General features: G+C 48.2%; 1 protein-coding gene across 5 annotated transcripts in view; it reads left to right on the top strand.

Moving 5' to 3' along the window:
- The window catches only part of PLS3 (plastin 3), a 228,319-nt gene that overhangs the window by 166,797 nt on the left and 39,990 nt on the right, over nucleotides 1–21,532 (top strand). For all 5 annotated transcript variants that reach the window (XM_029606503.1, XM_029606506.1, XM_029606505.1 and 2 more), the window contains 4 exons: nucleotides 7,085–7,217; nucleotides 9,422–9,503; nucleotides 10,624–10,789; nucleotides 18,145–18,287. In XM_029606503.1, the coding sequence (XP_029462363.1) occupies nucleotides 7,085–7,217; nucleotides 9,422–9,503; nucleotides 10,624–10,789; nucleotides 18,145–18,287 (524 nt within the window). The remainder of the gene's footprint in view (nucleotides 1–7,084; nucleotides 7,218–9,421; nucleotides 9,504–10,623; nucleotides 10,790–18,144; nucleotides 18,288–21,532) is intronic.

Below are 21,532 nucleotides of genomic sequence, written 5' to 3'. Positions count from 1 at the left end.
CATCGCAATGCTTCAAAGAGCAACAAAAGTCGTTCCCAGTACGTACCCGGATCAGCCCAGACTGCTGGGTTATGACTCCCTTCCAGCAGATGGAGACAGAGAAAAACTTGAAGGACACCCCTGTAAGTAGGATGCACCACCTTCAGCCCCTTCAGTATTTCTCTGTCTCCAGCAGATGAAGGTGGCAGAACCGTCAGTCCTGGCTAATTGACTCTAAACAAGAAAAAAAAAAAAAGAGTTGCAGTGACAGAACTCCTTTAAATTTGTTTGGCTGAAACAGTTTAAAAAAAAAAAAAAAGGGCCTCCCGAGGAGCCAGAGTCATTTCTCCTTGGTGGTAGGCCTGCCGTGTGCTTTGCCTTTCACGCCAGTGTACCAGGAGCAGCAGCCGGTGAGTGACTGGGGGGATTTACTGGTGGACCGGACCCTGTCTCCTGGCCCAGAGAAAACCGCAGGTTGTGCTCTGGTGAGGCCAACGCAAATTAAAAAAAAAAAAAAAAGAATCGGAACGTGTTGTTTTTTGCAGCTGCACTGCTCTTATTCGGCCTCCCGGGCTCCGGGGTTTATTTTTGCGGCCTCCCCTTCTTGTTCAGCGTGGCAATGCCGGCAGCACGGCTCTCCAGAGATAGCCTCTGCTCCCAGTGTCTTCCCGGGGGCGAGGGCCTGTTAGCGGGGGCAGCTGGCGGCAGGGGGAGGCAGGCATATTGGTCTCGAGGGGCGGGCATCCCAATGCTGCCTCGTGGTACTCAGCCTGCCCTGCTCCCGCGAAACGTGGGAACAGTGGCCATTTTAGGAGCTTTAGATGCTGATGCAGACAGCTCAGCAGGAGGAGGGGATCTCCCTCCTCGGTTATTTCCGCAGGATTTTTGCCCCGGGTCTACCTATGATTTATTTCCTGCTTTCCATGCTCCTTTGGGTACCCCCTCTCAAGAAAAATTAAAGGGCCAGCATCCTTTCGGCTGATTTTATTTTACTATTACATAAGGCTTATTTAGCTAGCCTTATGCCCATGGGAGATCCTGAGCCCCCTGGGGGTGGGGCTGGGTCGGGCCCTCTCCTCCCGTGCAGGTTCCTAGGCCGGATCCTCCTGAGATCTCCCAGATTAGGGTGGTCCAGGAAGGGTCCGGTTCCGGGAACCAGGGGGTGGTGCCACTGGCGGATCTGCTTCAGGCAGACATGGATGAGGATTCCGAGCGTGTGGCCCGGTGGAAGGGGATGATCCTCTGGTCCTTAGGCTCTTTCGTAGAGATGAGTTGGAGCCGATGATTCCACAGGTCCTAGCGGAGTTGGGCATTCCGGCTGTTCAGACGCTAATGCCTCAGGATCAGGGCACGGTGGATCCAGTACTGTCTGGTCTTCGTCCCCCGGCTAGTACTTTTCCTTTTCATCTTATGTTGCTCCAGCTAATGTTTTGGGAGTGGGATACTCCGGAAGCTAGTCTTCGCGAAGGCAGAGCTATGGAAAAATTGTACCCGCTGCCAGATGACTCTCTTGACCTCCTTAAGGTTCCCAAGGTTAATGCGGCCGTATCCGCAATCACCAAGCGTACAACTATTCCTGTGGTTGGGGCAGCTGCCAAGGACCCTCAGGATCGTAAGCTGGAGGTGCTTTTCAAGTGTTGTGGTTAAGTGGTGTTTTGGTGGATCCTTGGGTGCTATGGAGATGACCACGCCCACGGGGAGGAGCCCCGTGAGGAGCCACAGCACTGGGCTAGACTTGCACTGTACAAAACACAAGATAATTCTTTTAGACAGCTTGAAGAGAGCCACCAGAGGTGGCAGTAGTGAGGCAGTCTCGTAGTTGCAGTCTCAGGGACCTCGGCAGAGGGAGCCCTTCTCTCCTTGATGACGTCAGGAGGTTCTGCAGCAGGGCTCCCAGCGAGGAGATACTGTGGATGAGAGAGACTGAGAGTTAGAGTACTCACTAGGTGTTTGCTGTTGGTATGCGATTCCACCAGGTATGTTGTAGAAGGTACAGGCACAGAGGCAGGGAAAGCAGACCCTCGAGGAGCGAGTACCTGTTCGCTGTAAGGCACCTGAAATAAAGCAGAGGGCCCCGAGGAGCGGGTACCCAGGTTAGCAGTTACCCCGAAGGGCAGAGAGAGCTTCCTGCGGCAGCACGGAAGCAGCAGAGTAGCGTAGACAGGAACGGATTTGAGTCCTTGCTAACTCAACGAGCTAGCAACTTAGTGAAGGTAATATACCCGGATGGCGTGACGTCAGCATGAGGGAACGCCCTCGAGGCTCGCACCAAGGGTGCTACAAAGACATGGGTTGCTCGCGTGCACCCTAGTAGGTACCTTTTGAGGAGCAATGGCGGGAGGCTGCACCATAGCCATTCCGGGGACACCAGAGAGGTCGGCTTGTAGAAGCGGTGGTAGCCATCTTTCCCAGGTAAGCGGGAGGAGCCGTGAATAAGGTGAGGCAAACGGGGCGAAGCCGTCTAGGGCCGACGGACGCAACATCAAGCGTATCTTCGAAGTGTTGGCTCCGGGAGTTCGAGCAGCCGTTTGCAGTAGTTTAATGCAGCGTGCGAGTCTCCGGTGGGTACAACAACTCCTGAGTGCCAGAAAGCTCTCCCCGGAGGAGTCTGAGCACGCTGATCACTTGGAGACAGCTGTAGCGAATGGGGCAGATGCCTTGTACGATCTCCGTACATCTTTGCGTACTATGGCTTCTGCAGTGTCAGCCCGCAGGCTTTTATTGCTCTGTAATTAGTCGGCTGATGTTTCCTCCAAGTCGCAGCTGGGTGCTTTTCCGTTTTGGGGGAAATTACTTTTTGGAGATGATTTGGAGCAGCTCATTAAGTCCTTGGGGGACAATAAAGTGTACAAGCTCCCGGAGGATAGGCCAAAAGCTTCCAGAGGTTTCGTCCCTTCCCGGTCACGTTTTTGGGGGCACCGCCGTTTTTCGCCAGTCTAAGCCGGCTCCGTTTGGCCAAAGAGAGTCATCTGGCAGGTCGCAGACCTGGTCTCATTCCTTTCGTGGCCATAGACCCGCCTGAGACGGCAATGCCACAGGGGCGATGGGAGTCAAATCTTCCCAATTAAATAGTGCCAGCCCACTCCCCTGTTCCGGTCGTTGGAGGGCGGCTGTCCCTGTTTTATGAAGAGTGGGTCAAAATAATGTCAGACCATTGGGTTCTAAACATTATAAAACATGGCTACGCCATGTTTCTGGTGTTGCCCTGCGTGTCTTTGAAGAAAAGGCACCAGGTGTCTCTTCACGCTTTGCCGGTTGTTGGACCTCGGGGCAGTCGTTCCGGTTCCTCTGAACGAACTTCGAACCAGCAGGTATTTGATTTATTTTCTGGTTCCGAAGAAGGAAGGGTCCTTCCACCCGATTTTAGATCTGAGTGCTCTGAGTGCCCTGTTTTCGTATGGAGACGCTGCATTCCGTAATCACCTCTGTCAGAGCAGGGGAGTTTTTAGCGTCCCTAGATTTGACGGAAGCGTACCTACGCATTGCAATTCGGAAGGACCATCAGCGGTATCTCCAGTTTATGGTCCTTGGCAAGCATTACCAGTTTCAGGCACTTCTCTTCGGGCTGGTGACCACTCTGCGCACATTTACCAAGGTGATGGTGGTCCTGGCGGCAGCACTACGTCGCCAGGGGATCCTGGTCCATCCCTACTTGGACGACTGGCTCATTCGAGCGAAGTCAAAGGAACTATGCGAGGTGGCGGTCGCCAGGGAGCTGCAGACACTTCTCGTTCTGGGTTGGATCATCAATGCGGACAAGAGCCAGTTGACCCCACGCCCAGGTCCTGGATTTTTTGGGGGCAAGATTCGATACTCGGATTGGGAAAGTCTTCCTGATGCAGAATCGGATAGACAAACGCATGTCGCAACTTCGGCATCTCTTGACCCTGCCAGTTCCCAGGGTGTGGGACTATTTACATGTTCTTGGTTCTATGGCATCTACTCTGGAGTTGGTCCCGTGGGCTTTCGCTTATGAGGCCATTGTAAAGGGCTTTGCTTTCACATTGGGACCCCAAATCAGAAGCTTTTCAAGTTCCCTTATCCCTCCAGCAACCGGCCAGGTGCATCCTAGCTTGGTGGCTGACCCACAAACACTTGTCCCGGGTGATGGATCTGGAGGTCCCTCAGTGGACTATTGTGACCTGGATGCCAGTCTTTCCGGCTGGGGGGCAGTTTGCCAATCTCAGGCAGCCCAAGGCCAATGGATGCAGCAGGAAGTGCAATGGTCCATCAATCGTCTCAAGACCAGGACAGTCCACTTGGCCCTGCAGAAGTTCTTGCCTCTGGTTCATCGTCTGTCGGTGAGAGTGCTCTCTGACAACGCAACGACAGTAGCATATATCAACTGGCAGCGAGGCACAAAGAGCCGCTCTGTAGCGGTGGAGGCGGATGAGCTCATGGCCTGGGCAGAAACTCATCTGCTCAGGATAGTGGCTTCACACATTGCCGGGGTAGACAATGTACAGGTGGATTTTCTGAGCCGTCAGAAATTGGATCCCAGAGAATGGGAGCTGTCTGATGAGGCGTTCGCGTTGATATCTCATTGCTGGATCTACTAGCGACTCGAGGGAATGCCAAGGTGCCGCACTTCTTCAGTCGCAGAAGATAGCACGGAATGGAAGGGGTGGATACTATTGTCCTCCCATGGCCTTGCGACGTTCTGCTCTACACCTCCTTTTGAACCGCTCAGATGCGTCACTCTGAAGGACCTTATGCTCAAAGCGGTGTTTTTGGTAGCTATCTGCTCGTTTCTGAGAATTTCAGAAATTCAGGCCCTATCTTGTCGCGAACCTTTTCTTAGGTTTTCCGATCTTGGCATCTCTCTTAGAACCGTGCCGTCCTTTCTGCCTAAGGTTGTATCGGCTTTTCACGTGAACCAGTCCGTTGAGTTGCCTGCTTTCCCGGATTTGGATCAGAATTCTCCACATGCTCGTGAATTGAAGCGTTTGGATGTCAGGCGTTACTTGGAGGTCACTAATGATTTTTGCCTGTCTGATCACCTTTTTGTCTAGTGGAGCGGTCCAGGAAAGGGCATAAAGCTTCCAAGGCTACTATTGCCTGGTGGTTGAAGGATGATATTGCTTTAGCATACATATGTCACAGGCGAGCAGTTCCAGAGGGTCTTAAGGCTCATTTGCTCAGTTCTCAGGCGGCGTTCTGGGCAGAAAGTCAGTTGATTTCCCCCTCAGGAGATCTTAAGGGCAGCAACCTGGAAATCATTGCATACCTTTGCTCGGCATTACCGTTTGGATGTTCAGGCTCCCAACTCGGAGAGTTTTGGCAGCAATGTGCTTCGAGCGGGGCTTTCTAGGTCCCACCCCATGTAAGGCGGCTTGGGTACATCCCAGCAGTTTGGGCTGATCCGGATACGTACACGGAAAGAAAATTGGTTCTTACCTGCTAATTTTCGTTCCTGTATTACCACGGATCAGCCCAATCACCCGCCCAGTTTTTTTATTCCACTCGATAGATTATCGGGTTTGTTTTTTCCTGTCATACTATAGCAGGATGAAGATTTCACATTTTGTACATAGTTGTCTCCTAAATTTGGTTTAACCATTTACATTTTTGGATTTCTGTTACCACTTTAATTCTGCTTTGATATTGTTTATACTGAAGGGGCTGCAGGTGGCGCATCCTACTTAAAGGGGTGTCCTTCAAGTTTTTCTCTGTCTCAGTCTGTTGGAAGGGAGGCATAACCCAGCAGTCTGAGCTGATCCGTGGTACTACAGGAATGAAAATTAGGTAAGAACCAATTTTCCTTTGCTGAGCTTATGGTATAATCATTGATCCACAACCGTTAACACATTTTTATGAAAACATTTTTTTTAATGCAATAAAAAGGTAAAGGCAGTTAACGTAGCTGGGTTTAAAAAAAGGTTTGGACAAGTTCCTGGCATTAAAGCCCATAAACAGCTATTTACCAGGTAACTTGAGGAAAGCCACTGCTTATCCCTAGGCATAAGTAGCATGGAAGCTGTCTGCTGTTTGTGATCTTGCCAGGCATTTGTGACCTGGTTTGGCCATTGTTGGAAACAGAGTACTGGGCTTGATGGACCCTTGGTCTGACTCATATTCTTCCCTCCAATTTGGGCATCACTGATATTGATCTTCTTTCCTCTTCCTTTGGAAGCTGTTATGCAGTCCAGGCATCAAAAATGTACTTCCACACCATCGAGCCCAGAAGGTGCACAGTTCTGGAGAAGTCCACAGAAATGTTTTCTATACATATACATTTCTAATGTACTGTGTAACCTATCAGTGTATGACAGTGGCTTATTTTTATTTTTATTTATTTAACAGTTTTTCTATACCGACATTAAAATACACATCATGTCTGTTTACATGATAACAAAAAGATGGAAATTACAAATAACAGGTGGAGGGAGGTGGAAGGCTAAAATTAACAGGGGGTCGGAGGGGACCCCAACAAAATAGACAAAGGAATGAAAACGAGAGGAACAGTAACATCCAAGTAATACAGTACTAAATTCTTTTACAATATAAAAAGGTTTATGTAGTAACAAAGCAAATGATGGTAGAAAAAGACCCTCCGGCCCATCCATTCTGCCAGGCTATTCTATTCACACTAAAGGATGCATCCCTGCATGGGCCATAGTGTGTGACTGCATGCAAGATGTCCCGTTTTCCAGGATAGTCTTTTGTTTGCCTTCCTCCTTTATGTTCCATCTTGGGCAGAAGAGCATACAAGATCTACACCTTTCCCATTCTTAACCATAAAGCTGTAATCTAATGCTGGCATGGTGATTGCACAAACATCAGGCCGCCTAGGTCCCTGCATAGCCTGCCAGATCAGCCTGGCTTTGAGAACACCTGCACTTCTCCTGGATATTACGGATCATGCAGTCTGCCATCCAGACCAGCTGCTAGTTTGACTCTATCATTATAGTGTGATCTGAATAGCTACCATTGCTAACGAGCCTCTCAGGATTCTCACATGGATTGTTTGGAAATCTGTTTTTCCGCTTCATATGTAATCCTACTTTGTTGTACAGCACTGAAGGCAGTCTTAACTTTATGAAAAAAAAGTAATGCAGATATTTGAGATATGAAACTAACCCAAGTCATTTTAAAATTGTCTTAGAGGAAGAAAAATATGCTTTTGTGAACTGGATAAACAAAGCCTTGGAGAATGATCCAGACTGTCAGCACGTTCTTCAGATGAACCCAAATACAAATGATTTGTTCAAAGCTGTTGGAGATGGGATTGTACTTTGGTAAGCTAAATGGTAAAGTTTTATTGAAGAATAGAAGCAAATTTAGAAGAAATTTAAGAGTACTTTTTTTTTTCAGTCAATGTGTAATTAAGCTATGGAATCTGTTGCTGGAAGATGTGGTCAAGGTTGATGTAGTTGGGGTTAAAAGAGGTTTGGATACGTTTCTGGCAGACAAATCCATTAGCAGTTATTAGTTGGGCAGACTTGGGAGTTGCCATCCTTTCTTCCTGAGACTGATCAAGAAGAAATGGACTTCCCTTAGTAGCATCTTCTGGGTACTTGCTGTTGACCCAAATTGGTCACTATCTGAGACGGGTTGCTGCTTCGTATGTTATGTTACTACAGGTTAAATGCAAATAAGTTTAAAATGCAATATTTTTTAAATCTGCTACTCTATTTAGGAAAATATTTATTGAAACCCCAGTGAATGTTTGTAAGAAAAGTTGGTTTAGTTGAGTTAGGGTTCTGTTTTTCATTAAATGCTGCTTATTTACTTAAATTGTGAATTTAAGAAAAGCCTTTTGCCTGATGGTACAAAAGGTGTGATGTAGAGGAACTGCTGTCATCTGACTGAATAATTTTTGTGCAGACAAGTACTTGATGCAGTTTTCAAACCGTCACCTAGGTGGACCTGCTACCTCAATTTCCCTTTGAAAATTGCCATGGATATAAAGTCCTTGCACACTTTTGCACCTGCTTTTTCTGTGCTAAAAATTCTATGGAAAATAATGCACATGCGTTTGAAAATGCAACCTCCCATTTTGTTTTCTGATCGCGCTCAAACAGCCCCCAGGAATGCCTCCCCTCAATCCAGCTTAGAAGTATGAATGCTATGGAACAGTGTATATGCTTCCAGCCAGATGGAATGATAGCAATCCTCAGGCAGTCAGTTTGAAAAATGCTCTATCTCTATCTACTATCTTAGTTGGACTTTTTCTGCTTCATATTTTTTTCTTTTAATTTAATAATACATTCTTGAGTTTGTACAATCTAAAGTGTAATATCTGTGATAGGAAGAGAGCGGATTAATTGGATGACTTAAATATACCATTTTGGCCTTCTGATAAAAGCAGGAACATCAGAAGAGGCAGGTAATATGGGAGACTGCCTGGGGAGTTGCTAATGCTCTTTGGGGCTGATGCAATTCTGTGCGCAGCAGCTAGTGCACGGCTTAACACGCGATTGGATGCATGTTTTGGACGTGTGTCCTTAACCTCCAATGCAATGCAGGGATTAGCACATCCAAAACGCGTGTAGCAAATAGCGCTCATCACATATAAATTCCATGTAGATGAGGCTATTAGCTAATCCCCATGATGCAAAAAATTTCCTGTGCAGCCAATGCGTCCATTGCAACGTGGCAAATCCTGCTTTCTGTGATTCTTCCTAACAGTATTATTGTGACACTAAGTAGGAGGAACCAAAGAAAGCAGATTCAGGAAAAAAAAAAAGAAATTCTGGATGCCCAATATATACACAAGATACACTGTCCAGGCCATGTATCTTGTGCATGTATATGCCGGTAGTGGGAGAAAACGGACACTAGTAGATTGAGCATCCATTTTCCCAACCTGCACTGACAGCCACCTCTCCTGTGTACCCAATGCCGAGGAGGTGCTAGGGATGCACAATTTTCCCTAGCGCCTCCTTTTTAGCACAACCCCTAATTTAAATATTGCATTGCGTGTCCAAGAGAGATGGCTGGGCACATGTTAGGAAAACGGGTGCTCAACACCGAGCGCAAATGATTAATGTTAAATGTTTAACAAAATTAATTTAAATTTAACTTTACGAATGATAAACAAGTCTTGTATCTGTAGTGTGTCAGATGGGTTTTATGAAGGTACCTTCCTATTGGTTAATGAAGAGCAAAGAATATTTTGCCTGGGGCTCTTAAATCAGTCATTACCTTAAAGTGCTCTGTCTGAAATTTTAGTATTGCTGTCACCTGTATCATTAATTGTTTCTATCAGGTTTAGTTTTTGTTCATTTAATACACATTTTTTTACTAATTCATGATAGGCATTATAAGAATCTGAAATGTAATACTTCATTGCAGTGGATGTATAATATTTTAAAATCTGTATATATATATTTTTTAAGTACACAGAAGTGGGTTTTAAAGGTGAAAGTGGCTTTTGTGCATTTTCCAATGTTACTTCAAAATGGTGCTGTTGCTGACTGACATTTTGTACTTTTTTCAGTAAAATGATCAATCTTTCCGTTCCTGACACAATCGACGAAAGAGCGATCAACAAGAGAAAATTAACGCCATTCACAGTTCAGGTAGAATCATTTTTCAGTCTGAATTGATTGCCCAAAGCTGCTGTATGCAGCTATTGTAGTTCCCAATGAATGCTGCAGGTTGCATAGGTGTCACATAACTTATCTGTGCCTGACTGAAGTACCCAACTGGCTGAAACTCCTTACATATGAGACTGATTTGACTTGTTGGTCACCAATAATATCTACCACTTAGAGGTAGAAGATCCCTTGATTGGATATCATCTACTTTGCCTCTTATAATCAGAGACATCTTGGATTAGAAATTCACCTATTTCCCTTGGTTGATGGTAGTGATCAAGAGCAGCTTCTCCATCTTCTGACATAGTGACTCTGCCTTTTCCAGTTAAATGCAGACATCAAGGCAAGTGTTCATACTTCCATCTACTCTAGGCTAGAGTTCTCAACTCTGTTCTTAGGGCTCCCTAGGAAGAATGTTGGACTGCAGCTTTTGAATAGATTTAAGTTTGACAAATTCTCCACTTAGTGGGTGAACTTATATAATAAATTAAAAAAAAAAACAAAACCCACCCACTCAAGAAAAATCAGTTATTGTGGAAAAAAAACCTGCTTAATAAACCAAAAAAGTATCAAAAAAATAGAAATGATGGATGGTGGTTGTTTCATACTTTTGATTTCAAAGGCACCATCCAAGTTACCCAATATTTAGTTTTTTTTGTAATCATTAACTAAACACAACACCACCTTTAATAAATGCAGTGCCTCAAGAACATGATCATATTGCCCCCCCCCCCCCCCCCCGCACCCAATTTTTTTTTTAAATATTTTTTTGTTATACTCATGGATGCACTAGGACACACAATTTATCCCTAGCATGTACTTTTTAGCATGGTGGCGCATTTCATATTGCATCGAGTGCCCAGAAGAGGTGACTGCACACGGTAAAAAATAAAAGTGAATGAGTTTGTATTGCCTTTTGCTGGCTACATTAAGGGCAAGTTTAACTTCCCTTTTTCATTTACAAATGTTTTATTGTGATTGGGTTTTTGTTTTTTCTTTTTTTGAATTGCTAAACTTTTTTTTTGTATTGGGGGTATTAGCCTAGTTCATTAATGTTGATTGAAAAGTTACTATTTTATTTTTTTAACTGTCTCATTCACAGGAAAACTTGAACTTGGCATTGAATTCTGCTTCTGCTATTGGGTGTCATGTAGTGAACATTGGAGCAGAAGACTTAAAAGCAGGAAAACCTCATCTGGTCCTGGGTCTCCTCTGGCAGATTATTAAGATTGGCTTGCTTGCTGACATTGAGCTCAGCAAAAATGAAGGTAATAGGATGGCACTGTAACAATGTGCTAAATCCCGGAAATCAGTTTAGTAGAGCAAGTTGACATTTAACTTTTCTATTCTTGGCCTATGCCAGTTAATCCACTTAATTTTTACATTTATTTGAATTTATATAACCGACATTCCACCTTTCGTATACAGGCCCAAGGTGGCTCACATATGAATGCATTGTCATTTTTTTTTGTTACATGTTAATAGTGGTCAAAGCATGCATGGGATGATTTGAATGAACATATGTTCAGATTTAAAACATAACCAACCACATGCAGTTTGTTTTTTATATTTTGCCTTTCAGCACTTCAAAGTAGATTGCATTGCATCCATTGTAGCCATAAGCCATTCTAAAGATAGCATATGCCAAGGAAGTCACATTCTTTCAAGTACTATCAGAGTCATTGGTCAAAATGCATTATGACGTTAATGCACGCGATAACGAGTTAACGCAATAACGCATGCGATGATAACGCTAGCGCATGGCGTGAATGCAAATTTTGGGAAGGGGTGGGATTTATGAAAATGAGGCAATATTGCACCATGTGAAAGCATAACGCATGCTATTGCATGGTTTTAATGCCGGAAATAAATACACCTTTTTTCCTGGCATTCAGCTGTGCAATGTGACCAAAACGGCTGTAACGCAATTTGCGATAAATTTTTCGAATTGCATTTCAGCCATTTCTGGGCTTGAGAGGGAGAGGAGAAGAGTGGAGTAGAGAGAGAGAGAGCTTCTGGGGAGGCCCTCACAGTGTGCAACTATTTTTTCCTAGCGTGTAGCAGATGTACTCAGGACCAATGGGTATAGTGTACTCCTGTTAGCAGTTGGAGACTGATCAGATTTCAATCTGATGTCAGTCCCTAGTACATATACCCCTGCAGGAAGTGCAGCTCTTCAGTATTTTCCGTCTCCATAGCAGTTAGGGACTATCTGCACGCTCTCAAGCGTTAGATCAAATTTAAAGAAGAAAACCCAAAATTGAAAGAAGAAAACCTACCTGAAGACGAGCCCCGCTCTCCTGCGGTGATACCCTCTGGTCCCTCCCCCAGTTGAGATTCCCAAGGTGATTTCTCGGTCCCTCGGAGGTGAGCCTTGGTCCAGCGGCCGAATCGCGGCGAGGACCTAGCCCCCGATCCTTCGGGCGCAGCTGAGAGGCAGCGGGTGCACCCTCAAGCGCAGCGGTGAAGGTATTTGCCCTCTCCCCCTGTAGTTGGAGACCGCCCGGGACGAAACCGGGAAGCGCTGAAGACAAGGTAAGGTAGAAATCTTCTACTCGAATCCGATCTCCGAGGGTCGAGGACGAGCACAGGTCACCGGGACCAGTGCCACCGGGTTGATCCGCCCTAGCAGGGCCAGGCCCCGGCTATTCCAAGAGTCTGCCCACGTGGAGACTCTCCGAGGGGGTCGCCATATTGCCCGTGTACTCGCCGTTGCCATCTTGGCCTACTCGCGGCGCCGTTCGCCTCTGAGCGCACATCTCTGAGCCAGGCGCACAAAGCACTTGAGCGCATAGACTTACGCGCGCATAATAACTTGCGCGCACATAGCCGAGCGCATATCTAAGGCATAGCCGCGTGCACAACTTACACGCTCAACCTAAGCACACCGGAGCGCATAAGATTTACGCGCCGACAACCATGGCACCCCCAGGAACAGAAATTAAAGCGCAAGGCCTCTGCCCGGCATGCCACATGAGAGCCGCACAAAGCGAGGAGGCCGATGCCCTGTGCACGCAGTGCGAGGAGGCCCTGGGAGAACCAGCTCAGGGCCAGTCCCACCCAGGGCTGAGTTCCAGCTCCTCAGGAGGCACCCCAGACCTAGCCAGGGGGACCCCCCCACAGACGGGGACCCCCAAGGAACCAACGCCTCTCGGCTTTGACCCGGCGTCCATATCATGGGTGGAATTTTTCAAGGGGATTCACGCCTTTGTTCAAATGCAAACTGAACCTCTGGCTGGCCAACCACATGCTCCACTAGAGGACCCACATGCTCCAGCCCCTCAAGACCTAGGCACAGGCTCCCATTACCCAGAAGCCCCGTCTACGGGAACTCGGACACCTCTGAGGAAGAAGCCGAACCCCTAGAAGAAGGGGAGCTCCCCCCGGGGACAGAGCCGCACCAAACCATGAGACGCTTCTTCACAAAGGACGAGCTCCCGGACCTGGTCAATCAATGTCTGACGGAGCTTGCTATCCCGGGCCCAGGTACTTCGGGGGAACCGAAACCGAACCCCCTGCTGGAGGGTCTTCGACAGACTTCTCGCCATTTCCCCCTGTTACAAGCAGCGCAGCAGCTGATTGACCTGGAATGGAATGCTCCGGAATCTGCATTCAAAGGGGGACGAGCCTTGGCGGCCCTGTACCCAGCAACCAAAGATCTTCTTGCATGCCTAAAAGTGGATGCTATGGTCTGCGCGGTCTCTAGGCACACCACTATCCCAGTAGAGGGAGGAGCTGCGCTTAAAGATGCACATGACCGACGTCTGGAGTCCATCCTCAAACAATCATTTGACGTCGCCGCTATGTCTCTACAAATTGCGGCCTGCTGTACCATGGTGACACGTGCCTGCCTATCACAAACCAGGAACAACACCCCGGGAGAAGACATGGAACCAGCGATATCATTCCTAGCCGACGCTGCCTCCAACCTAGTGCGCACAGCGGCCAGAGGAGTGTCCTTTGCGGTGGCTGCCAGGAGACAACTCTGGCTCCGAAGCTGGTCGGCCGACGCATCTTCCAAAACGCGCCTCACAAGGATGCCCTTCAAAGGATCCCTCCTGTTCGGCAGCGAACTAGAGAAACTGGCCGACAAATGGGGCGAGTCCCCATTGCCGCGACTACCGGAAGATAAGACAAAGAGAAATCAGCGTTCCTTCCCCAGGTCCTCCAGGGGCAGAAGTTCGCAGCACTTCAATCCTTACAGGAACAACTATCAAGCGCCCCGCCCTACGGGCAGGAACCAGTCCTTTCAGACCAAGCACAACAAAAGGGTGCCAGCTCGGGCACAGGCCCCAGCCGCACTCCACAATGAGATTCAGCCGACCCATCCAAGGGAAGAAGCCATAGAAGGCAGATTAGACCTATTCTACCACAGATGGGTTGAGATAACCTCTGACAAGTGGGTTCTAAGCCATCATTCGGGAGGGGTACTACCTGGATTTCCTACGAACCCCTCCGGACAAGTACGTGGAGTCCCCCTGCCACACCCCCTCCAAGAGGACGGCGGTGGAAGCTACACTGTCCAGACTACTGGCACTCGAGGCCATAACCCCAGTACCTCCACAGGAAATAAATACTGGCCATTATTCCATTTATTTTATCGTTCCCAAGAAAGAGGGAACATTCAGGCCCATCCTGGATCTCAAGTCTGTCAACCGCCACCTCAGGATCCCTCGCTTCCGCATGGAAACCCTACGATCCGTTATAAGGGCGATACAACCAGGAGAGTTTCTCACATCCCTGGATTTTTCGGAGGCCTATCTGCACATCCCCATTCATCAGGAACATCAGCGCTACCTACGCTCCAAAGTCCTGAACCGTCACTACCAGTTCCGGGCACTACCCTTCGGGTTAGCCACAGCATCCCAGACGTTCACCAAGGTAATAGTGGTGGTGGCGGCAACACTGAGGAAGGAAGGAATCCTTGTTCACCCCTACCTGGATGATTGGCTGATCAGAGCAAAGTCACTGGAGGAAAGCCGCCAAACAACCAGCAGAGTCAGAACTCTACTGGAAAGCCTAGGATGGGTAGTCAACACAAACAAAAGCTCCCTACAGCCCTCACAGTCGCTGGAGTACCTAGGAGTCCGATTCGACACCAAGGAGGACAAGGTCAGCCTGACCCCCACAAGGAGATCAAAATTGTGGAACCGGCTACAAACCTTGCTGGACGACCCTCGTCCCACAACATGGGATTACCTGCAAGTCCTCGGGCTGATGGCATCCACACTGGAAGTTGTGCCATGGGCGCGACCCCCATGAGACCTCTACAGCGCTCACTCCTATCACGGTGGAGCCCACGGTCCCAGAACTACACTGTACGTCTATCACTCCCAGACAGAGTTCGGACCCAGCTACGGTGGTGGCTGCAGACCAGCCACATGAGCCGGGGATCAAGTCTCTCCTCCCCAATCTGGACTCTACTCTCCACAGATGCCAGTCTGCGAGGATGGGGAGCACACTGCGAGGAGCTAACCGCCCAAGGGCAGTGGAACGCAGAAGAGGCGGGATGGAACATCAACCACCTAGAAGCACGAGCAGTCAGACTAGCCTGTATGCGGCTCGCCCACAGACTTCGAAACAAAGCGGTCAGAGTAATGTCTGACAACGCCACGACAGTGCCTACATCAACCGGCAGGGGGGGACCAGAAGCCAACAGGTGTCCCTAGAAATAGACCCCCTGATGGCATGGGCGGAAGCAAACCTCCAGGAGATCTCCGCCATCCACATTGCCGGGAAAGACAACATCACGGCAAACTTCCTCAGCAGGGAAAGTCTAGACCAGGAGAATGGAGGCTGTCACCCACAGCCTTCAAGATAATAGTGGATCGGTGGGGGACACCGTACATGGACCTTCTGGCAAACAGATCCAATGCCCAAGTATCCAGATACTTCAGCCGCAGGCAGGAACCACAGTCCCAAGAGATCGGGGCCCTGGTACAGCCCTGGCCCCCGGGGACCCTACTATATGCCTTCCCACCATGGCCCCTACTGGGCGCAATCATTCACAAGATACACCTACACAAGGGACTAGTTCTTCTGGTGGCTCCGGACTGGCTAAGAAGACCCTGATACGCAGACATGAGAAGACTGCTGGCAGGGCACCCCCTACCCCTGCCCCCACACAGGGACCTGCTACAACAAGGTCCGATCCTACACGAGAACCCAGCTCAATTCTCTCTTACGGTCTGGCCATTGAGAGGGCTCGCCTGAGAGAGAACGGGTACTCAGGGGCGGTAATCGACACCCTCCTACGAGCACGCAAGTTCTCCACATCACTAACGTACATAAGGATCTGGAGAGTATTTGAAGCCTGGTGCGAAGACCACATCAAACCACGCTCATTCACTATCCCCGTGATCTTGGAATTCTTACAGAACGGACTGCAGAAGGGCCTGTCCCTCAACTCCATCAAGGTACAGGTGGCGGCCCTGTCATGCTACGGCTCCAAGAGCGAGAGAGACTGCATAGCCTCTCACCCGGACGTGTCACGCTTCCTGAAAGGAGTCAAACACATTTGCCCACCACTAAAGTGGCCGGTACCTCTGTAGAATCTCAATCTCGTTTTGGACTTCCTAGCGGGAACCGCCTTCAGACCCCTACGAGGCCTGTCCCTTCGCCTGTTAACCTTGAAGACTGTGTTTCTGCTGGCGGTGTGTTCAGCCCGCCACATATCGGAACTACAAGCACTGTCCTGCCGTGAGCCGTTCCTCAGGCTCACCCCCGGGGTCCATCCAACTATGCACGGTCCCCTCCTTCCTCCCCAAAGTGGTCTCTCACTTCCACCTTAACCAGTCCATCTCGCTACCAACGACGAATGCCCGGAAGAATTCGGAAGAAGCCCGTAGTCCCCGCCACCTCAACATCGGCAGACTCCTATCCAGATACCTGGCATTGTCCGAGCCCGTACGAAAAACGGTCCACCTTTTCATCCTTCACAGCGGAAAGAAACAAGGGGAAGCAGCCTCAGGGGCAACCATCGCCTGCTGGATCAAGGAAGTCATCAAGGCGGCCTACGAAGAAGCTGGCAAGCCACCACCTCTACAGGTCAAGGCCCATTCTACCAGAACCCAGACAGTATCATGGGCAGAAACTAGGATGCTGTCACCTGCTGAGATCTGCAGGGCAGCTACATGGTAGAATCTGGAGAAGGTATGGATGGAGGACTGTCTGGATGTTCAGGCTCGGGAAGACACAGCATTTGCAAGGGCAATACTAAGTGGGTCACGGGCAGCCTCCCACCTGGATCGGGAGTAGCTTTTATACATCCCATTGGTCCTGAGTCCATCTGCTACACGCTAGGAAATGGAGAAATTACTTACCTGATAATTTCGTTTTCCTTAGTGTAGACAGATGGACTCAGCATCCCACCCTTGGCTGCCGTCACGCAGGGCCCTCAAATGTTCAAGGGTAAGCCATGTTTTTCATTTACCTAGGGCATCCACCCTGCCGAGTGTCGACGCTTTCCAGTTGAGTCCACTGGCGGTCTCCAGCTATAGACAATCAACCAAATCAAGTTTAACGTTTAACCAAGTTATGAAGTTATCCAAGTTAACCAAATTATTAAGTTAATCAATCAGTCAGTCACACATATATCCACAATGCTTTTCGAGGAGAATACTGAAGAGCTGCACTTCCTGCAGGGGTATATGTACTAGGGCTGACGTCAGATTGAAATCTGATCCATCTCCAACTGCTAACAGGAGTACACTATACCCATTGGTCCTGAGTCCATCTGTCTACACTAAGGAAAACGAAATTATCAGGTAAGTAATTTCTCCAATAGCTAGTCAATCTCTCTCACTCTCTTACTCTCTCACTCTCATATATATAGGACTTATCACTGGGCGCAAAAAGTCTACCAAAGAAGTACGTTATTGCATGGTGTGGTAATTCTAAAATTTCCATAAACACATCCTATCTTCTTCGCGCGGGCATTATACCATTTCCATGAATCTAGGGGTATGTTTGGTCCCCATGTGAATTTCATTCTGTACAATTTTATGTGGGTTTGTGCTTAATCCAGCAGTTTCTTCCTACTCCTCTTCCTCGTTTGTACTTCCAGCTCAGTTGGAACCAGGAATGGGGTCTGGCATCATGAGCTGTCATTCACAACTCTCCAGAGATTTTTTTTTCCTATATTTTGTTTTATATCCTCTCCCAACTTAATTTAATCCATTGTAGAGATGTGAATCGGAACTAAAATCGGATCCGATTCTGGTTCTGATTCACATCTCTAATTCATAGTAACCACAGTCCTCAGCTGGGGTTTGTGCACCAGAGCTTCTTCTGGAACTCCTCAATCATGGGTCCTAAATCTGTCCGCTCGCTGTTGCATGATGATTGGGACTCTTCCCACCTCTTCCCCAACCCCCAGGGCTATGAATGCCGTGTCCACTTGACCTGGGCATCAAAATAAATATTTTTGTAGGCATCTGAAAGAAGGGATGTGAGTGTGGTCTCAAAAGTTCATGTACTGCTCACTTTTATTTTGATAATGGGTATTTCAACCTACAAAGATTTCAGTAGGCATCACATAATGTCAGTACACATGTATCCTAAACTAGGATTTTAAAACGTCTCAACTCGATGAATTGATTTTTCAAGAAACTCCTTCTTTCAGCACTGGCTGCCTTGCTACGGGATGGTGAGACACTTGAGGATCTTATGAAATTGTCTCCTGAAGAATTGCTTCTGAGATGGGCCAACTATCATCTGGAAAATGCAGGCTGGAATAAAATTAACAATTTCAGTTCCGATATCAAGGTATTGACAGAGCATATGCTGTAATATTCCCTGACCATCTGGGTATGTTTGATCCATGCGCCTCAAATGATTGTTTTGGTGAGGACTGCTGTAAGCATGCTTATTGTCTTGATTTTTATGCAGTAGCATTGTATGACCTTGGTGAACACAAGAACTAAAAGCGGTCATGTGCCATCATAAAAGCCATAGACAAAGGGCAAAAGCTAGCAGTGTTAAATTTCAAGCAGTCCGTGAAAAAGCTTGCATGCATAATTCAGTACAATAGCAGTGCTGCATCTCACCAATCTTCAAAGAATGCTAAGTATTTCACATTACTTTTATTATTGGCTTATGCAATATTAATGTTTGGTTTTTTTCCTTTTTGAAAAAACTTGAGTACAGCTGGTCCATCTTAGAAATTGATAGATATCTTTATCTTTCTGATTATTCATAAACTGAGGTGGATCACCCAATTGGCTGCTTGACATATTTCAGCAAAACTGAGGCAGACACAGCTTGGTTAAATGCTTCCTTTCTACCCTGATCTGGAAAGGAATACGATGAGTGAGGTTATCAAGTTTGCGGACAATATAAAATTATTCAGAGTAGTTAAATCTCAAGTGGATTGTGATACATTATAGGAGGACCTTGCAAAACTGTAAGATTGGGCATCCAAATGGCAGATGAAATTTAATGTGGACAAGTGCAAAGTGTTGCATATGGGAAAAAATAACCCTTGCTGTAGTTACACGATGTTAGGTTCCATATTAGGAACTACTAGCCAGGAAAATGTTCTAGGCATCATAGTGGATAATACTTTAAAATCGTCAGCTCAGTGTGCTGCAGCAGTCAAAAAAGCAAACAGATTGTTAGGAATTATTAGGAAAGGAATGGTTAATAAAACGTAAAATGTCATAATGCCTCTGTATCGCTCCATGGTGAGACCGCACCTTAAATACCGTGTACAATTCTGGTCGCCACATCTCAAAAAAGATATAGTTGCAATGGAGAAGGTACAGAGAAGGACTACCAAAATGGTAAGGGGAATGGAACAGTTCCCCTATGAGGAAAGGCTGAATAGGTTAGGGCTGTTCAGCTTGGAGAAGAGGCGGCTGAGGGGGGATATGATAGAGGTCTTTAAAATCATGAGTGGTCTTGAACAAGTTGATGTGAATCAGTTATTTACACTTTTGGATAATAGAAGGACTAGGGGGCACTCCATGAAGTTAGTTAGTGTAGCTGGGTTCAAAAAAGGTTTGGATAAGTTCTTGGAGGAGAAGTCATTTACCTGCTATTAATCAAGTTTACTTAGGGAATAGCCACTCCTATTAATTGCATCAGTAGCATGGGATCTCCTTGGTGTTTGGGCAATTGCCAGATTCTTGTGGCCTGGCTTGGCCTTTGTTGGAAACAGGATGCTGGGCTTGATAACCCTTGATCTGACCCAGCATGGCAATTTCTTATGTTACCACTTCCCCTCAAACTTATACCTATTCTTCCAAAGTATGACAATAACTTAACAGCATTTCTGGTTGTAATATTAAACACATGGAATATTTCAGTCTGTTACTTTCACTAAGGTTTGTGTGCTTGCAGACAGTTTGCACTACTGTTTGACTCTCTTGTTGCCGAAAGCTGTTGGCAATAAAGAACTGCACATGGCTTATTAGACCAGTCCAAAAGATTCACGTTCATATGTGTGTGTATATACGTTTTTTTTTCTCAATTGCATACAAGAATAACTTACTACTTTGAAGTAGTCATAGTCTAACCTTGAGTATGGTAACCTAAAATGTGCTGCAAAGCTATAGGCCTGACTTTTAACCCCCCTCCCCCCCTCCGTGCATTAAAAAACGGGGGGGGGGGGCACGCGCGGCTGGACTTTGAGCTCGATGCTTGTATTTTAGAAGAAGCCCGGTCACGCACAAGAGCCAGACCTCTAGCAAGGGGCAGTCCCGGGGGCGGAGCAGGAGACCGCCAGCACAGCAGCCATTTGCTACTGTAGGTCGGGCCCTGCAGTAACTTGACGGAAAAAAGGTAAACAAAAAAAAAAGGGAAAAAAGGGATTTAGAAGGTGGGGAGGAGAGGGGAAGGGAGATTAGGGTAGGGGATAGGAAAGCTCCCTCCTAATGCGCTTCAGAATTGGAGCCTTACCCCTGCGTTAGTGTGGAGCGTCAGGCAAGCCCCAGCAAAGAGAGACGAAATTTCACGGGCAAACTTTCCTATGAGGCTTCAGCAGCCCGGGGCGGATTGAGCGCTCCCCATGCGAGGCGGCTTCCAGCAGCCCCCGCCGGTGAAGGTGCACGAGCGCATGCAAATGATTGCTTCACTGCCTGACCCCCTCACCCCCCGGGACAAGACCTTTAGAGGAGCCAGGATCGGGCAAACTTTTTCCCCCAGCCCCCGCTCACCTGCCCTGGTCGCGTCCATGGGTGCCGGTCTCTCGTGCGGGCGCGCTGACAGCTCCGGAGCAGCCCCAGTCCTCTCTCCCCTCCTCCCGGGGGCAGCCGGCGGCGAGAGCGGCTTCAGCAGCCCGGGGCGGATCGGGCACTCCCCATGCGAGGCGGCTTCCAGCAGCCCCCGCCGGCGAAGGTGCATGAACGCACGCCGAGACCTGAGCGCCCGGCTAGACGTCAGAGGTCACAGCGTGCGCTCATGCACCTTCGCTGCCTTGAGCGCCCAAATTGGACGTACAGGTGTGCGCTCATGGCAGCGAAGGTGCATGAGCGCACGCCGTGACCTGAGTGCCCAGCTGGACATCCAAGGTCACGGCATGCGCTCATGCACCTTCGCCGGCAAGGGCTACTGGAAGCCGCCTCGCATGGGGAGCGCCCGATCCGTCCCGAGCTGCTGAAGTCGCTCTCGCCGCCGGCTGCTCCCAAGGAGGAAGGGAGCGAGGACTGGGGCTGCTCCGGAGCTGTCAGCGTGCCCGCACGAGAGACCGGCACCCATGGACGCGGCCAGGGCAGGTGAGCGGGGGCTGGGGGAAAGTTTGCCCGATCCTGGCTCCTCTAAAGGTCTTGACCGGGTGGGTGAGGGAGTCGGGCAGAGAAGCAATCATTTGCACAGGACAACAAAACAAACTGCACCAGCCCTTCTCCTGTATCCTCTTCCTGGTACCTGTATAGGCGCTGTATAGCGCTCTATACAGTAAAATGGATTGCGCTTCATGGACGCACTTTGGACGCGGCTTGCATTTGCGTGCCACTTAAATACTGTATCGAGCGGTATGTGATCCGGACTGTGCGTGCGGCAAAAGAGGGTGC

Source organism: Rhinatrema bivittatum, chromosome 6, assembly GCF_901001135.1.
Source record: "Rhinatrema bivittatum chromosome 6, aRhiBiv1.1, whole genome shotgun sequence".
NCBI classification, from domain to species: Eukaryota; Metazoa; Chordata; class Amphibia; order Gymnophiona; family Rhinatrematidae; genus Rhinatrema; species Rhinatrema bivittatum.
Note: the sequence above shows the minus strand (reverse complement) of the source record. Positions and strands in the feature narration are given on the sequence as shown.